Source organism: Corylus avellana, chromosome 2 (assembly GCF_965113065.1).
Source record: "Corylus avellana chromosome 2, dhCorAvel1.hap1.2, whole genome shotgun sequence".
In the NCBI taxonomy this organism is placed as follows: domain Eukaryota; kingdom Viridiplantae; phylum Streptophyta; class Magnoliopsida; order Fagales; family Betulaceae; genus Corylus; species Corylus avellana.
This window is the reverse complement of record NC_142491.1, coordinates 20897134-20911431: the sequence shown is the minus strand read 5'-3', so window position 1 is coordinate 20911431 and position 14298 is coordinate 20897134. Positions and strand designations below refer to the sequence as shown.

Genomic DNA, 14298 nt, shown 5'->3' with positions numbered 1-14298 from the left:
TCTTGTGGCCTTCAATAAACATCATTACGTTTATGGGTGTTCTCTCCAACATTAATCTCATTGTTCTGCTACATCCAACTGTCAAACTCCTCCACGCGCCGCCATTGGCCACCAAGTGCCACCCACAATTTCTGCCTGTCAACCACGCCATCCACCAAATATTCCACCGCTTGCTCCAAATCGGATAGAATCTACCAAAACTGGAACTTCACGCACCTCAACACCCCACCAAAGTTTTCTGCCCATTCAACCACACGCCAGCACGCTCAGCCAATCACGCCCATGACCACGCCATCCGATAGCTCTGCTACAAATTGGTCTAGATCTGCTGTGAAATCCATTGTACATCCATTCACGCACCCTCACACGCTACCTGAAATTTCTGCAATAAAACCATGTGTTCCACGCGCCACACCAGCATCCCACACGCCGTCTCAGTCGTTGTTTATAGAAGAGGATCCAAGATCCTGGACCAGAAGCAACCGATCTGCCTATCCATGCCGAGAACCTACCATCTATACCGCTTGCCCGTTCATCCATGCATAACCGCTGCCGTCCGTCACTTACAGAGAAAGCCACTGCCGGCCTTTGTCCCTTCCACGAACCGATCGAGTCCCTCTGGTCTCCTTCCACTGTTGCCAGCCACTCCAAGAGCAGCCGTGGCACTGCCAGCTATCCACGGTTCACCACCACAAATCTCCCTGTCCACAGCTGTCCAAGTAGCCGCCAAGAGTTAGATCTCAGAAACCAAGCCTCCACCGCCATCTACTGGTCACATCAGCCGCACTGTGCAGATCATCTCCAAATTCCGGCCACTTCCTTCCCCACCATGTACAATGTTTGGAGTTATTTACTACCAGCCACACAAGCTTGCACTCACGCCGGGTGTTTGTTTTGCATGCCACACTGAATCACAATTCTAGGATCCACCTACAGACGAATCACACCAAATCCCAGCCCACGGCTTCACATGTGTTTAGTTACACTGGATCGCATTGTGACTCCATGGTTTTTCTCTTGCGTGCGTCACACAGGATTTCTGCTTGTGCAGTGCACTTAACTTTCCCATACATTCGCTCGCCCACACCAGATTAGTTAAGCTTACAAGTCTTATACTGCTCTCGCCAGCACTGGATCAAATCTCCAAAAAAAAAAAAAAAAGGGTCCAAGTGACCACATCACATGCACCTCGCTACTGTCAAGTTCGGTGCGCCGATCTAATAACCGCCCAAGTGGGCTCATTTTCTTTTTATTTTTGGCCCGTCGTTTTATTTTGGCCCGGCGTCAATCCCTTTTGAAGTTTGGCTCATTGTCAGCCCTGACCTGTTGTTGGCCCCTTTCGGAGTTTGGCCCATTGTCGGCCCTTTTGAATATGCATTCACCAGCCACCTGCTGCCGTCCACTAGCCTCTATCTCCTCCATCAGTCGCCACCATCTATGGCTTGTTCCCGGCCTCTGCCACCGCCATCATCATTGTTTCAGATTTCAAACTCAAGGTTCTAAAATATTCCACATTGAGTTTGAGAGAATGTTAGAATATACGAAAAATATTATAATATATTTTCCGTATATTCCATAATTACGTTGATATCAAATATTCTCTATTTATGGGCTGATTGTAATCAAATATTGGGATTGTAATCAAATCAAAGAGCTTTGATTACTATATTTGTATTGTAGACAAAAAAAGTTAATGAGTATAATGTAGTCCTTAGGGGTATTCTATATTGCTTCCCCTATAATTTTTGCATCCTCATTATTTCAACTAGTGATTTAAGATGGAATCAGAGCCATTTTCTATGGCCTACAATAAACATCTTTGACGTTTTCTGGTGCTCCCTCCAGCGAACTCCCTTTTCTAGCCATCCGCGCACTGCCAAGTAGCCATCCGCTCAAAATCTCTTCCACGCCTTCATCGCAGCCTCATTTGGGAAAATTAAACTCAGATTCATACTTGCGAGGCACAGATCTATAGATCTGTGGAAGATCCGCCGCCATCGGCCCACCAACGCACTGCCACGTGCTTCTGCCAATTTTTGCCCACGCCTCCACACGCCGCCGCTGCCCTTACCGGAGCTACACGCTCCTCTTTAGACAACAAATCAAATGCCTCCGAGTCTAGGTCCGAAGAGATCTCAATCGTCCATACTTCCACACACCCTCATGCGCCTCCAATGGTGTCCATGCGCTGGGAGGGTCTCACCATGCGCCGGCTGCACCTCCCACGCGTGTCCACGCACCGGCCATCTCCTGGCGCGTCTAATGCGCGCACCTCACGCACCAGAAAACCCTAGCTAGGGTTGGCGCGTGTGGTGCACGCGCGGCGTGACCGCGGCGTCTGACGCGTGCACCACACACACCAAACTCTTCTCCTCCTTCCCTATTGCCACGTGTTCTCCAAAGATGCCGCCACGTCAGCCCTAGCCCCTACCACATGTCAAATCCAAAAAAAAAAAAAAAAAAATCAAACTCATAGAATATTTAATTTACCTCTTCCATCCAAGGTATCTCCAACCCGATCCAAAACCGGTTCTAACCAGGTCATCGAGTTCTAAATTGGTCCAACCGAGTCAATTTCGGATCCATCCAAGGCATCTCCAACCCGATCCAAAACCGGTTTCTAACCGGGTCATCGGGTTTAGAACCCCCTGTTAATAGATAAGGCCCAACACATAGAATATTTAATTTAAATGGGGGTGAATTGACGAAGTCAAAGTTCGATTTCAGAACCTTTGGCTCTGATACCATGTTAAATTACTAGTTATCTTAAAAGCATTGTTGGGGAGAGAAACACCAAAGGGGAGTCAAACAAGAGTAAATTAATATATATATTAGGACACCACTTCTAGCCCAAAAGTTTAAGTTAATGGGCTTGGGTCCACTTAGGTATACTAACCAAAACCGGTTCTAACCGGGTCATTGGGTTCTAAACCAGTCCAACCGGGTCAATTTTGGATTCATCCAAGGCATCTCCACCCCGATCCAAAACCGGTTTCGAACCGGGTCATCGGGTTCTAAACCGGTCCAACCGGGTCAATTCCTACAACATGAACCAAAGAGTCAACCCAGTTCACTGGGTTAGACCCGGGTCATATCATTTTCTAGTCGGACTATATTCAATAGTCCATAGGTTTTGGCCTGTTTTGGCCCAATCAAACCGGCACAATCTAATCTAGCCTATAAGGCTCTCATCTAAGTTCAAGCCCAACGTTTTGGGCCCAGCTGCCGCCGCCGCCGCCCTCCGTCAACCACCACCAACCGCCCAACTCCGGTCACCTCTCCAGCGACTTTTCCGATGGACTCAAAAAAAAAAAAAAACATTTTTGTTTCCCTTTCTTTTCCCCTTGCACCTTAAGTTTGAGTGAGGATGTTAGAATATTTTATATTATTCTATTATGTTGCCTTATATATTCTAGGGTTTAATCTAGGGTTTCTTGTTTATCACTCATAGCCCCTTTATATATAGAGGCCTCTGTAATAATCTATCAATATCATATTATTGTCAATATAAAAGAGATGTACTCCTATATGCTTCCGCTCTCTTTCTTCCGTTCTCCATAATATATTCAACAAAATATTTAACATGTGGTATTAAAGCCTCATTAAGACTCATGTAGTTTTTTTTTTTTTTTTAGGGTTAAATGAATACTTGATACATATACTTACAAGTTTATAAATTTGATACCTCCATCCATTTGTCATTTAAAAATTTAATGAATTTTTGCCACGTGTTTAGAAAGGTATTTGAGGCCAATAAAATACTGTTGTGTACAAAATGTCACCTCACCTTGACTCCTAATAAAAAAAACTCAAGAAAACAAAAACTAATACTTAAAAAAAAATAAAAAAAATAAAAAATAAAATAAAAAAGGGTGAGAGAGGGGAGAGAGCTCTCCACCACCTAGGCTGCCGGTGGGGTGGGAAAGGGAGAGGGTCCAACCACCTTGTGGGAGTTTCTAGGGGCTTCCAGCCACCCTCAAAAAGGCCTTCACGGGTGGCTGGACCCACCACTCCATGGGTGAAGACCCCTTCCTTTTTCACCACTTTCGTTTTTATTTTTTATGTTTTGCTTTTATTTTTATAACCTCTTTTATTAGATTTTTTTTTTTACAACATTTTATTAGTTTTGGATGACTTTTTATGCACATGGCAAAATTTTATTAAGTTTCTAAATAGTAGTACGTAAACGAAAATATCAATGTACAATATTTTTTTTCAAACTTGACAAGTACATGTTTTAATTTTGTCACTTTTTAAAACCCGAAGTACTTTTCTCATAAAGAGCAAACCACATGTATCAATTATGCACTTTAACCCTATTTCTTTTAACAATGAAGTCCACTACATCTTCAGCTCCATCACACCACCTGCACATCTTCAACCCCCCAGTTTCTTCTTTCTCTTTTGCACCCGCCATTATCAATTTGAGATTGCATAATCCCAGGTTCTTTTGCTGTCCCTACCTTGGACGAACCCACTCTGTTCGTGTCCTGTTTCAGAAAGAGAGCTCTACAAAAAGCCAATCATTACTGCTGCAAAATAATGGCATCATTTATTACTACCTTTCGGATGATGTTTTTTATTTTTTTTGTTTGAAAATACATTACTATGTATCATAAAGATAATAGTAGTTTCAAGTGTTTTTGAGCGTTGTGTTTTTGGTTTATTTGTTAATATTTTTGTTTAGAAAAGAAAAAACAAAAAGGAGAAGAAAAACCTTTATCAAACACAGCCAAATAAGCCTCTCAATTTGCCCAATACCACACCCAAAAGACATTCAATTTACATCCTCAAGAGCAAGGCAAGGCCTGAAGTAAAGAGGATTTTGGCTTCCCTATAGTGAAAAAATCATTGGAGGTCGTCTAGAGTTCTTCAATCATCCCATTTATACTGTTTTTTTTTTTTTTTTTTTAATAAAAAAAAAAAAAAAAAAGGATATTTCCAGTGATTTGATTAACTGGAAGCAACCAAAACTCAATAAAGAGACATTATCCAGAGATCAAATCCCTTTTCTTTCAAATATAATCAGAAACCCCCAAATGAAAACAGCAACCAATAATTTAGCAACTTGAAAGAGCTGTAACACTTCACACTTTGAAGTCTACAAAGCTTATAAATATTTTCTTCAGTCATACAGCATGATAAAGGCATATCACTCAATAAATGCTCAAGCACAGAATAATCTTCTCTGGGAACTGATTAGGAGCCAAAATTGCTTCTCAATGCTTCATTACTAATTTTTCTTCTGGCGTTGCTGTACAACCTGCCAATTAACAATTCAGTAAGCATGCGGTTGAACACCCTTATAGCTGAGTTTATTTTGCCTTTAAAACTCAACTATAATCACTAAGCATGTGATGTTGTCCTAGGACAACTGAAGGATCCATCAAGTTTCATGATACTTTGAAAGAACTGGAAAAGGGAAACAGCTCAGATACACAAAGCAGGAAGTACCTGTACACGATGTGCTTGCTGGGAGCTAATGAGTACCAGGTCCATCTCTCATACTCAAATTCAGACTGTTTCGCATAGTTCGTCTTCCAATTCCAGCATTGCCCTTTTGCATCATAGCAACAAATTCACCATAATCGATCCTTCCATCCTAAAACAACACAGCATATACAGCATAACAAAAAGATCAACAAACAAATAGGAAAGCCCGGAAAAAAAAAAAAAAAAATCAATAGGAGAGAGGACAAAGGAGAAAGGCTAACAAAAAAGGAAAAAATCAAGTGAAATATGCCAATTTAGTTGTATAATTGGCATATTTAAATGTTCATACGAAATTGGCATCCCAATTTAGTTGTATAATATGTGCTGTAGACAGAAGACTTATAAACCCAACCTCAAAAAGTTGTTGATATATAGACTTTTGAAAGGAGAATCCAGATGAGAAAATTAACATTTATTGTCCTATGATCTAATGCACAATGGCATAGAAAGAGAGATTCAATCGCTTATATGCATAGCATCCACACTTTCAGGTGAACACTTAAATTGACCTCAAAAAAGAAACCCATGGGTATGTTTGTTAATGTGTTTTAGGGGATGTTTTTTGTTTTTGATTTGAAAAAGTATTATGACGTCACATAAAGGTAAAAACAATTTTGAGTATTTTGCGTTTTTGATTGTTTAATAATCTTTTTTGTTCTCAGAACATAACAAAAGACAAAAAACAAATATTTTAAAAAACATAGGCGAGATTTATAAGCTTTGACAAGATATTTTTTTGATAAGATGCTGCAAAGAAGATATTTAAAGCTTATTCGTACAAGATTTAAAATCATTTAGAGACAATTATATTAAAGTGCACAAATACTTCCCAACAGAGGATTATCAGCTTGAAGGGGAACAAATTCAGATGACTTACATTATCTTGATCAACTTCTCTGATTATATCTTCAAGAAAGACATCAGTCATATTATGTTCAGTACAGGCTTGCTGGAGCTCATCAACTGTAATATAACCGCTTCCGTCCTTGTCAAAGTATCGAAATGCTGCAACAAGATGTTCCTCACGTTCAAGTTTGTTAAGATGAACTGTTGCAGCTATAAATTCCCCATAGTCGATAGTCCCACTGTTGTCCACATCAGCCTGCACACAGCTAACATAGATCAGGTAAAAAGAACACATGAAATGACATTACAAGCATAATAATCCAATAGGGAAATGTCAACCCCATATTGCACTTCAATGATCATTTAAAAGAAGTAACTAAGGGATTCCCATACAATAATGGATAATGAAAAAACTAAAAGATAAAGAGAAGGTCCCTCCACTTCAAGAGCATGTTGCACAATGGTACAAAATGGTAAAAAATGAGAGAGAGAGAGAGAGAGAGATTCAATTGCATATATGGACAGAATCCAATCACTCAGACAAGTACTCCAATTGAATTTGGAAAAGGAAATACAAATTTAAAAGCTTTGACAGGCCATTTAAAACTTATTGGTTCAAGTTTAAAAATCATTCAAAGATAATTATATTAGAGTGCATAAACGTTTGTTGACATAAAGTTCTCTGATTAAGAGGAACAAATTCAGATGACTTACATTATCTTGATCAACATCTCTGATTATATCTTCAATATGCTCAAGATAAGCAACAGTCATGTTATGTTCCGGACAAGCTTGCTGGAGCTCATCAACTGTGATGTAACCATTTCCATCCTTGTTGAAATATTGAAATGCTGCAATGAGATTTTCCTCACATTCTAGTTTGCTAAGATGAACTGTTGCAGTTATAAATTCCACATATTCGATAGTGCCACTATAGTCCACATCAGTCTGCACATAGCTACAATAGCTCAGGTAAACAGAACATAATGAATTCATGAAATAACATCGTGAGCACGATAATCCAGTATGGCAATGACAACCCCATATTAAAGTTCAATGATAAACTATAAGAATTAAGGGACCATAGTTGATGGTCCCACTGTTGCCTAAATCAGCAGGAACACAATTAAAATTGCTCAGATAAACAGAATGTAATGAACCCAACAAACAATGCTATGAGCATAATAATCATATACGGCAATGGCAACCCTGTATGAAACTTCAATTATCCTTGAAAATTAGTAATTAAGGGATTCTTGTATCATAAAGGATAATAATTTTGTCCAATGTCCACCAATTATCTATTATGATAAAGGAAGAGACAACAAAACTTCTTAATTTTCCAAAAATATTTACAAACAATACAAACATATTAGCTTCTGAATATGTAAATTCCAAATCAAAAGGAGCACCAAGTATGATAAAAATTTTCCCATGATCCCAACTTCCTCATTGACAACACATTTCCTCAAAAGGAGCAACAAATATGCTAACCTTTGCATGAAAAATGGCCCATTACTCCGGCAACTATCTTACAAAGTGGATGGGAAAAAATCCTCTATTTAATGTTTCTTAAATAAAAATATTCATATATGTTGGGGAGATAAACGGTTTGAAAGTTTTTACCAAGAGTGCATTAACATACATATTTGAACTTTTCCTCGGTTGTGAGTCTTTTTACATTTCCAAGAGTGTCCCGCGTCAAGAGTTGCGGAAGCGGACACAACTCTAAACCAGACGCGTCCAAACACCCATCCCATGAAGCAAACCATGGCTCTGATACCATTTGTTGGGAAGATAAACGGTTTGAGAGTTTTTACCAAGAGTGTATTAATATACATATTTGAATACCACTCTAGCCCAAAAGCCTAAACTAATGGGTTTTGAGTCCCCTTAGGTATATTAACTACTTTTTTTATTTTTTATTTTTATACTCTCTCAATGTGGAACTTAACACTCACAAGTGCACTCATAACAATATAGAATATTGTCACAGAGTATACGATACAGGAACCTTCACCTTTAGAAAACCCCAACAATATTAAAGTAGAGCGTGACAAATAAAGTACATGAGTTCTAGTGCTTCAAGCAAGAGTGCAAAACATGAAAGGAATTTCATTTCAGGATTAACTTTACCCAAGTTTTTATTTTCCAAGTTCCTAATATAACATGACAACACAAATTTATTTATAAATATAAACGACGTATTTTGATCATCAAAAACACAGAATTAATGTGGTTCCCAATACCCTAATTCAGCCACATGCAATATATCTGAACTGAAATGAAGTGATAGCAAACATGCATTCAAGTTATAATGAACATAGAATAGCCAATTGAAACAAAAAGAAAAAGAAAACTATTGAATCAAGAAGAAGAAAAAGAACATGATGGTGAAGAAGAAGATGAAGAAAATGAACAGAAAGAATTAGATGATGATGGAAGTACAAAACAAACACAATAAACACCAGCAAATCAAGTACTAGATATGAAACAAACGTCTTACGGCTTCCAAAAGACCAAGTATTTCTGTATCCTTCAAGACAGAGCCATATCTTTGCAGACCAGCTTTCAGTTCATAATACGTAATTCCACCACTGTTATCAGTATCCATCACCTTAAACATCTCTCTCAAACCAGCAATCTCTTCCTCAGAAAGTCTTTCAGCTATTACCTAATAGCACAAAACAGAGACATAAAAGTTCCATCAATATGAATACTAGATCTGCTATTAAAAGAAGCATAGCAAAAGTCAATATCAAACATCAGTATGCTTCTCAACTAAACAGCCAAACTGATATGTAGCATCTAAACGTTTATTCAAACTCATAATACACACACTCTCTCTCTCTCTCTCTCTCTCTCTCTGTGTGTCCTTTATCTTTTTATTTCTATGTCATGCACTAGTACTTACCCGTAAAGCTGCCTTCTTAAACTTATTCATTGCTGAGAACTGTTTTAGACGAGAAAGTACAGCTGGATCCGGTGCTGTATCAGGAGCAACTCCATTTTGACGTATCCAAGGATGGCCTAAGCAAACAACTAAGAAAGATAAATCTCAATTCGATCTTGAAATTTGTTCAAATAACAAGGCAACAAGGTAGCAAGCTACATTAACAAGTATGGTAAATTCTCACTTGAGAAGTTTTTTTATTATTCTAATTTCCAAAACTAGCAAAACACTGATGAAAGAACATATTACAAATCCCTATTTAAAAGGAGAATATAACGTAGCATTTATAAGCTGAGTAACATTGAATGCATAGTAGATCAACCTGAAAATCTATTTACAGAAGTCTTAAGTTTTTGTAACACTGGAAAACACCTACAATGTAGTGCCTTGGTAGCTTATACATGTTTTACAAAATGATCGTAATGCCTATTAGTCATGCATGAGGTAATAGCATCATGGAAAATGAACATCAACAAAGGGAAAACAGAGCAGTTTAATTCTTTCAGTCTACATTAGATGGTTCAAATAATTGCATAAGGTCATGATGAAAATGACAGGAAGCATATCAAACATACATAAAACTTCATGAGCAGTCAAACATTCTGAAGGCCGAGAACATAGCATTTTCCGGATAAGGTCCTTTGCACTGCCAGATATTTGGGGCCATGGGTCTGATTCAAAGTCAATATGTCCCTTCAACACTGCATCAAATACTCCCTGTTCTGTTTCTGAATTGTTAACATGTAAAGCTTTCAGCATATGCACACACAATGGAACTTTCACTCATTGCAACAGCATACCAAATCATAGATACCTGCACAAAGTGGAGGCACACCACTTAGCAATTTATATAGTATGGCCCCTGCTGTCCATACCTCTGCTTCTGGCCCATAACGCCTGTCGATTACCTCGGGAGCCATGTAATGTCTGCTTCCAGCCATATCAGTGAAAACTTGGGCTGAAGTAGCAAGCCAAATAAAGTTTTAGTATCTCCCTTTACGCCTCAAGAAATGTATTCTAGCTCTTTAATCATTATCTAAAAGCAACAGCATTAACTTCACAAAATTGACAAATTACCTTGCAAGTTATTTATTATAAAATATGTCTCCACATTTTGTTCACATTTACCAGATAGGCATGAACAAAAACATACAACCTTAAAGCGTAAAAATGCTTCATTGCATTTAAGGTACAACATTAGGACCTGAATAATTTCAAAAAACAAACCAATTAATTACAGAGGAACTAATTCAGGTGCTTTAACTTCTTTAAATTGCAACCAGTTCATCTAAAAAATCAAAATTAAAAGAGAAACAAGTACAGGTGCATGTTAAGTTACCTGGTTCGAAGAAAACAGCGAGCCCAAAATCAACAGCTTTGAGAGAGAAATCATCATCTTTGTCAAGTAACAAGAAGTTCTCAGGCTTTAGATCTCTATGCATAACCCCAAGCAAGTGGCAATCCTCAACAACCCCCACAATGATCTTTGTTAATTCAGCAGCCTCTCTCTCACTGTAACGTCTCCTTTGGTTGATCCATTCAACCAACTCACCACCTTCACAAGGCTCCATCACAATATACACATACAAGAGATCCTCATAAGCAGCCTTGATGGTCACAATATTCTTGTGACCTGCTAAATGGTGCAGTATCTGAATCTCCCTCTTAACATCCTCCACTTCCTCCTCAGAATTCAACTTCTTCTTTGAGATAAACTTACAGGAATACTTAATCTCCGTGGCAATCTCCATGCATAAATAAGTACTCCCACGCAGTTCCCGTCGTAATTCACGACCCAACACGTAAAGTTTACGGAAGTTAGCGGTCTTGTGTCCCAAGACATGATAAGCTTTGTCATTAATTCCACGGCTCACGATGGCTTCTTTCGAGGGGGAATTTATGGCAGGTAAGTTTTCATCTTTGGGGTTTTCTTTGGAGATCTCTGGGGCAATGAGCTCTTGGGAATTCAAGCTGGAACTGGATTGGTCAGAAAAGTGAGGTACGTTTTCATCTTTGGGGTTTTCTTTGGAGATCTCTGGGGCAATAAGCTGCTGTGAATTCAAGCTGGAACTGGAGTGTTCAGAAACGGAGTGGTTGAGCCGAAAAGATCTCCTTTTGGAAGATTCAAGGATGCCCATGAAACAACCCACAATTAACCCACGCTCACTTAACTGCCTATTGCACAATCAATAATCTCTTCATTCACTGAGAAATTCAGACTCAACCAGCCCCTAATCCTAAATAAAATTTTCCTTTTGGAAGATTCAAGGATGCCCACGAAACAATCCACAATTCGCCCACGCCGACTTTAACCGTCTATTGCACAATCAAGAACCTCTTCATTCACTGACAAAATCAAAGACTCAACCAGCCCCTAATCCTAAATAAAAATTTCCATTTGGAAGATTCAAGGATGCCCACCAAACAACCCACAATTCGCCCACGCTGATTTTCACCGCCTATTGCACAATCAAGAACCTCTTCATTCACTGACAAAATCAAAGACTCAACCAGCCCATAATCCTAAATGAAACTTTCCTTTTGGAAGATTCAAGGATGCCCACCAAACAACCCGCAAATCGCCTACGCTGACTTTCACCGCCTATTGCACAATCAAGAATCTCTCAATTCACTGACAAAATCAAAGACTTATCAGCTCCTAATCCTAAATAAAGAAGCTTGAAAAAAATGAACACAACAAATATGCAGTAAAACACAAATATTATATCAAAATGAACTCGGCGTTATTTTGTTGGTGACAAAGATCAAACAAAAGACCAAAATCTTTTTCCCAGGAAAAATACAAAATAAACAGACCCACAGGAATTCATTGATCACCCTGCTAGCTGAATATCCAAAGATCAAATTTTGAAACAGAAAAATGAAAAAATTACAGAAGAAATGAAAAGGTCAACACGAACACGTAAACAACTAAACATGCATAAAAGTTAAGGAGGGCGAGAGACGGAGCTAGTACCCAGTTAGTGAAAATGAGAGAGACAGCAGGTAAACAGAGTCCACGTAGCTCAAAGATGGAGATGTTCAATGGCGACTTGAAGAAATACAACTGATCTCATAAACTACCATTTTTACCTCTTCTTCTTCTTCTTCGCTTTTTTTTTTTTTTATCATCAAAAGGGTAAATGATGATACGAAGGAATTTTCCTAGATTTATTGTCAAAATCATTCTTGTTTAGTGCAATAAATATATCAAAAGCAAGTGAAGAAATTTATAAAAATAAATAAATAAATAAATAAAAAGGGTAATAATCAATTGAGAGTAAAAATGTATCTATTTTTTTCCCCACGAAGGATGGATATAGAAATAAATTGTCAATAAGTAATTTCTGAGCATGAACACCTTATAAATATATGTAATATTGTATTTAGTTCACTCTTTCGCGATACCGATGGTAATTCAACAGGCCGGAAACTATTTTCGCTTTTTTTTTCTTCTTCTTTTTGCTATTTTTAAAGTTGAAAAAAAAATTAAAGGAGGTCTATATGTATTTATGCTTGATTTACTACATATATATGCATGCACGATAAACATACAACCTTAAAACATAAAAATTCTTCTTGCATCTCACAGACAACATTAGGAACTAAAATATTAATTTGTACCTTAAAACGCCGTTGTTGAGACAGGATTCATCATATTTGTAAAAAAAAACAAGCTAGTTCTCAGGCTTTAGGTTTCTAAGGATAACCCCAAGCGAGTGGCAAGCCTCAACAACCTTTCTCTCCGTGGTAGTCTCCATCACAGTCTGCACATCCAAGCTAGGGATCCTCATGAAAACCACCTTTTTGTGGTTTGCCACATTCGGCGCAACCGCCTCAGAAGTGAACTTCTCTTTTCAGAACGGCTAACGATGGCTTCTTCCTTGGTGGGAGTAATGGCAGGTGAGTTTTTATGTTCGTCGTTTTCTTTGGAGAAATGTTGGGCAACAAGCTGCTGGGAATTCAAGCTGGAACTGGAGTTGTCTGAATGGGCGTTGTGCCGATAAGATTTCCCCTTGATAGATTCGCGGATGCCCATGTATCCAAACGACACGGCCCTGAAAATATGCATTACAAGGACAAGAATAGAGGCAGAGTTTAGTATAAACGAGGGTCGATCAACCGCTAATAAATTATGTTATTAATTGTCTCCAAGAACTAACTCAATCGGTTGGAAATTACGTTTCATAATACGTTTATCACTAGTTCGAATCTCTTTCTCTCCCGTGCGGACATATAATATATATATATTTTTTCCTTTTGAGTTGAGGGTGGTAATGGGCTCTCCCTCAGGCTGAAGGATCCATCATGTGCCTCGGGGGCTGCAGGCTGGGGGCTCGCCCCCCAAGCCAAAGGTGCGTTGGCAGTGGCCATGGGCAAACCCTTCCTCTGATCGACGTTGTTTTCACAGCATCTATGACAACGAAGAAACTCTTTTTTCATTCAGATCCTCTCATCACCCAGCAAAAACAACAGGAAAAACTAGACCCATCAAATCTTTTGTACAAAAGGCGAGGCTACCGAGAAGCAAATGATTTAGGTTCATGAGAAGATTGAACAAATGGTGACTATGAAAACAAAAAAGAGAAACGCAGAGAAATGCTAAGGTGAGTTGGGAGTGGCCATGGGCAAGCCCTTCCTCCGAACGACGTTGTTTTCACAGCATCTATGACCACTAAGAAACTCTTTTTTCATTCATATCCTCTCATCACCCAGCAAAAACAACAGGAAAAAATATACCCACGACATCTTTAATTTGTACAAAAGGCGAGGCTACCGAGAAGCAAATGATTTAGGTTCATGAGAAGATTGAACAAATGGTGACTACAAAAAGAGAAAAATAATAACCCAAACCAGAAACTAACAAAAACAATGGTCAATGAAACACCAAGGGCACAAATAATGCTCAGCAAAACTTGGAAAAAGAACAAAAGCCGATAAATACCTTTTATCAGAGCGGTTCTTTCTTGGGAGGTTTCGCTGTGCAGTGGGAGGATTGCGATGCC

The 14298-nt window shown here is 38.7% G+C and overlaps 1 protein-coding gene across 1 annotated transcript; it reads right to left on the bottom strand.

Annotated features, from left to right (window-relative positions):
- Positions 1 to 5040: 5040 nt before the first annotated feature.
- Positions 5041 to 13331, bottom strand: LOC132169374 (calcium-dependent protein kinase 26-like). Its single transcript, XM_088512914.1, has 9 exons — positions 13241 to 13331; positions 10632 to 11192; positions 10107 to 10250; positions 9868 to 10020; positions 9254 to 9369; positions 8846 to 9013; positions 6371 to 6595; positions 5455 to 5602; positions 5041 to 5263 (listed from the first exon to the last, which is right to left on the bottom strand). Exons 1-8 carry the CDS (start codon positions 13329 to 13331, stop codon positions 5480 to 5482), a joined length of 1581 nt encoding a protein of 526 aa, XP_088369040.1. The 3' UTR covers positions 5041 to 5263; positions 5455 to 5479.
- Between the last annotated feature and the right edge of the window lie 967 nt (positions 13332 to 14298).

Coding starts and splice junctions, on each gene's coding strand:
- LOC132169374 (XM_088512914.1), bottom strand. CDS start 13,331: ATGGGCATCCGCGAATCTATCAAGGGGAAATCTTATCGGCACAACGCC. Junction 10,251..10,631: donor CGCTGTTTTCTTCGAACCAG/GTAACTTAACAT, acceptor TTGCTACTTCAG/CCCAAGTTTTCACTGATATG. Junction 10,021..10,106: donor TGTGCCTCCACTTTGTGCAG/GTATCTATGATT, acceptor TTAACAATTCAG/AAACAGAACAGGGAGTATTT.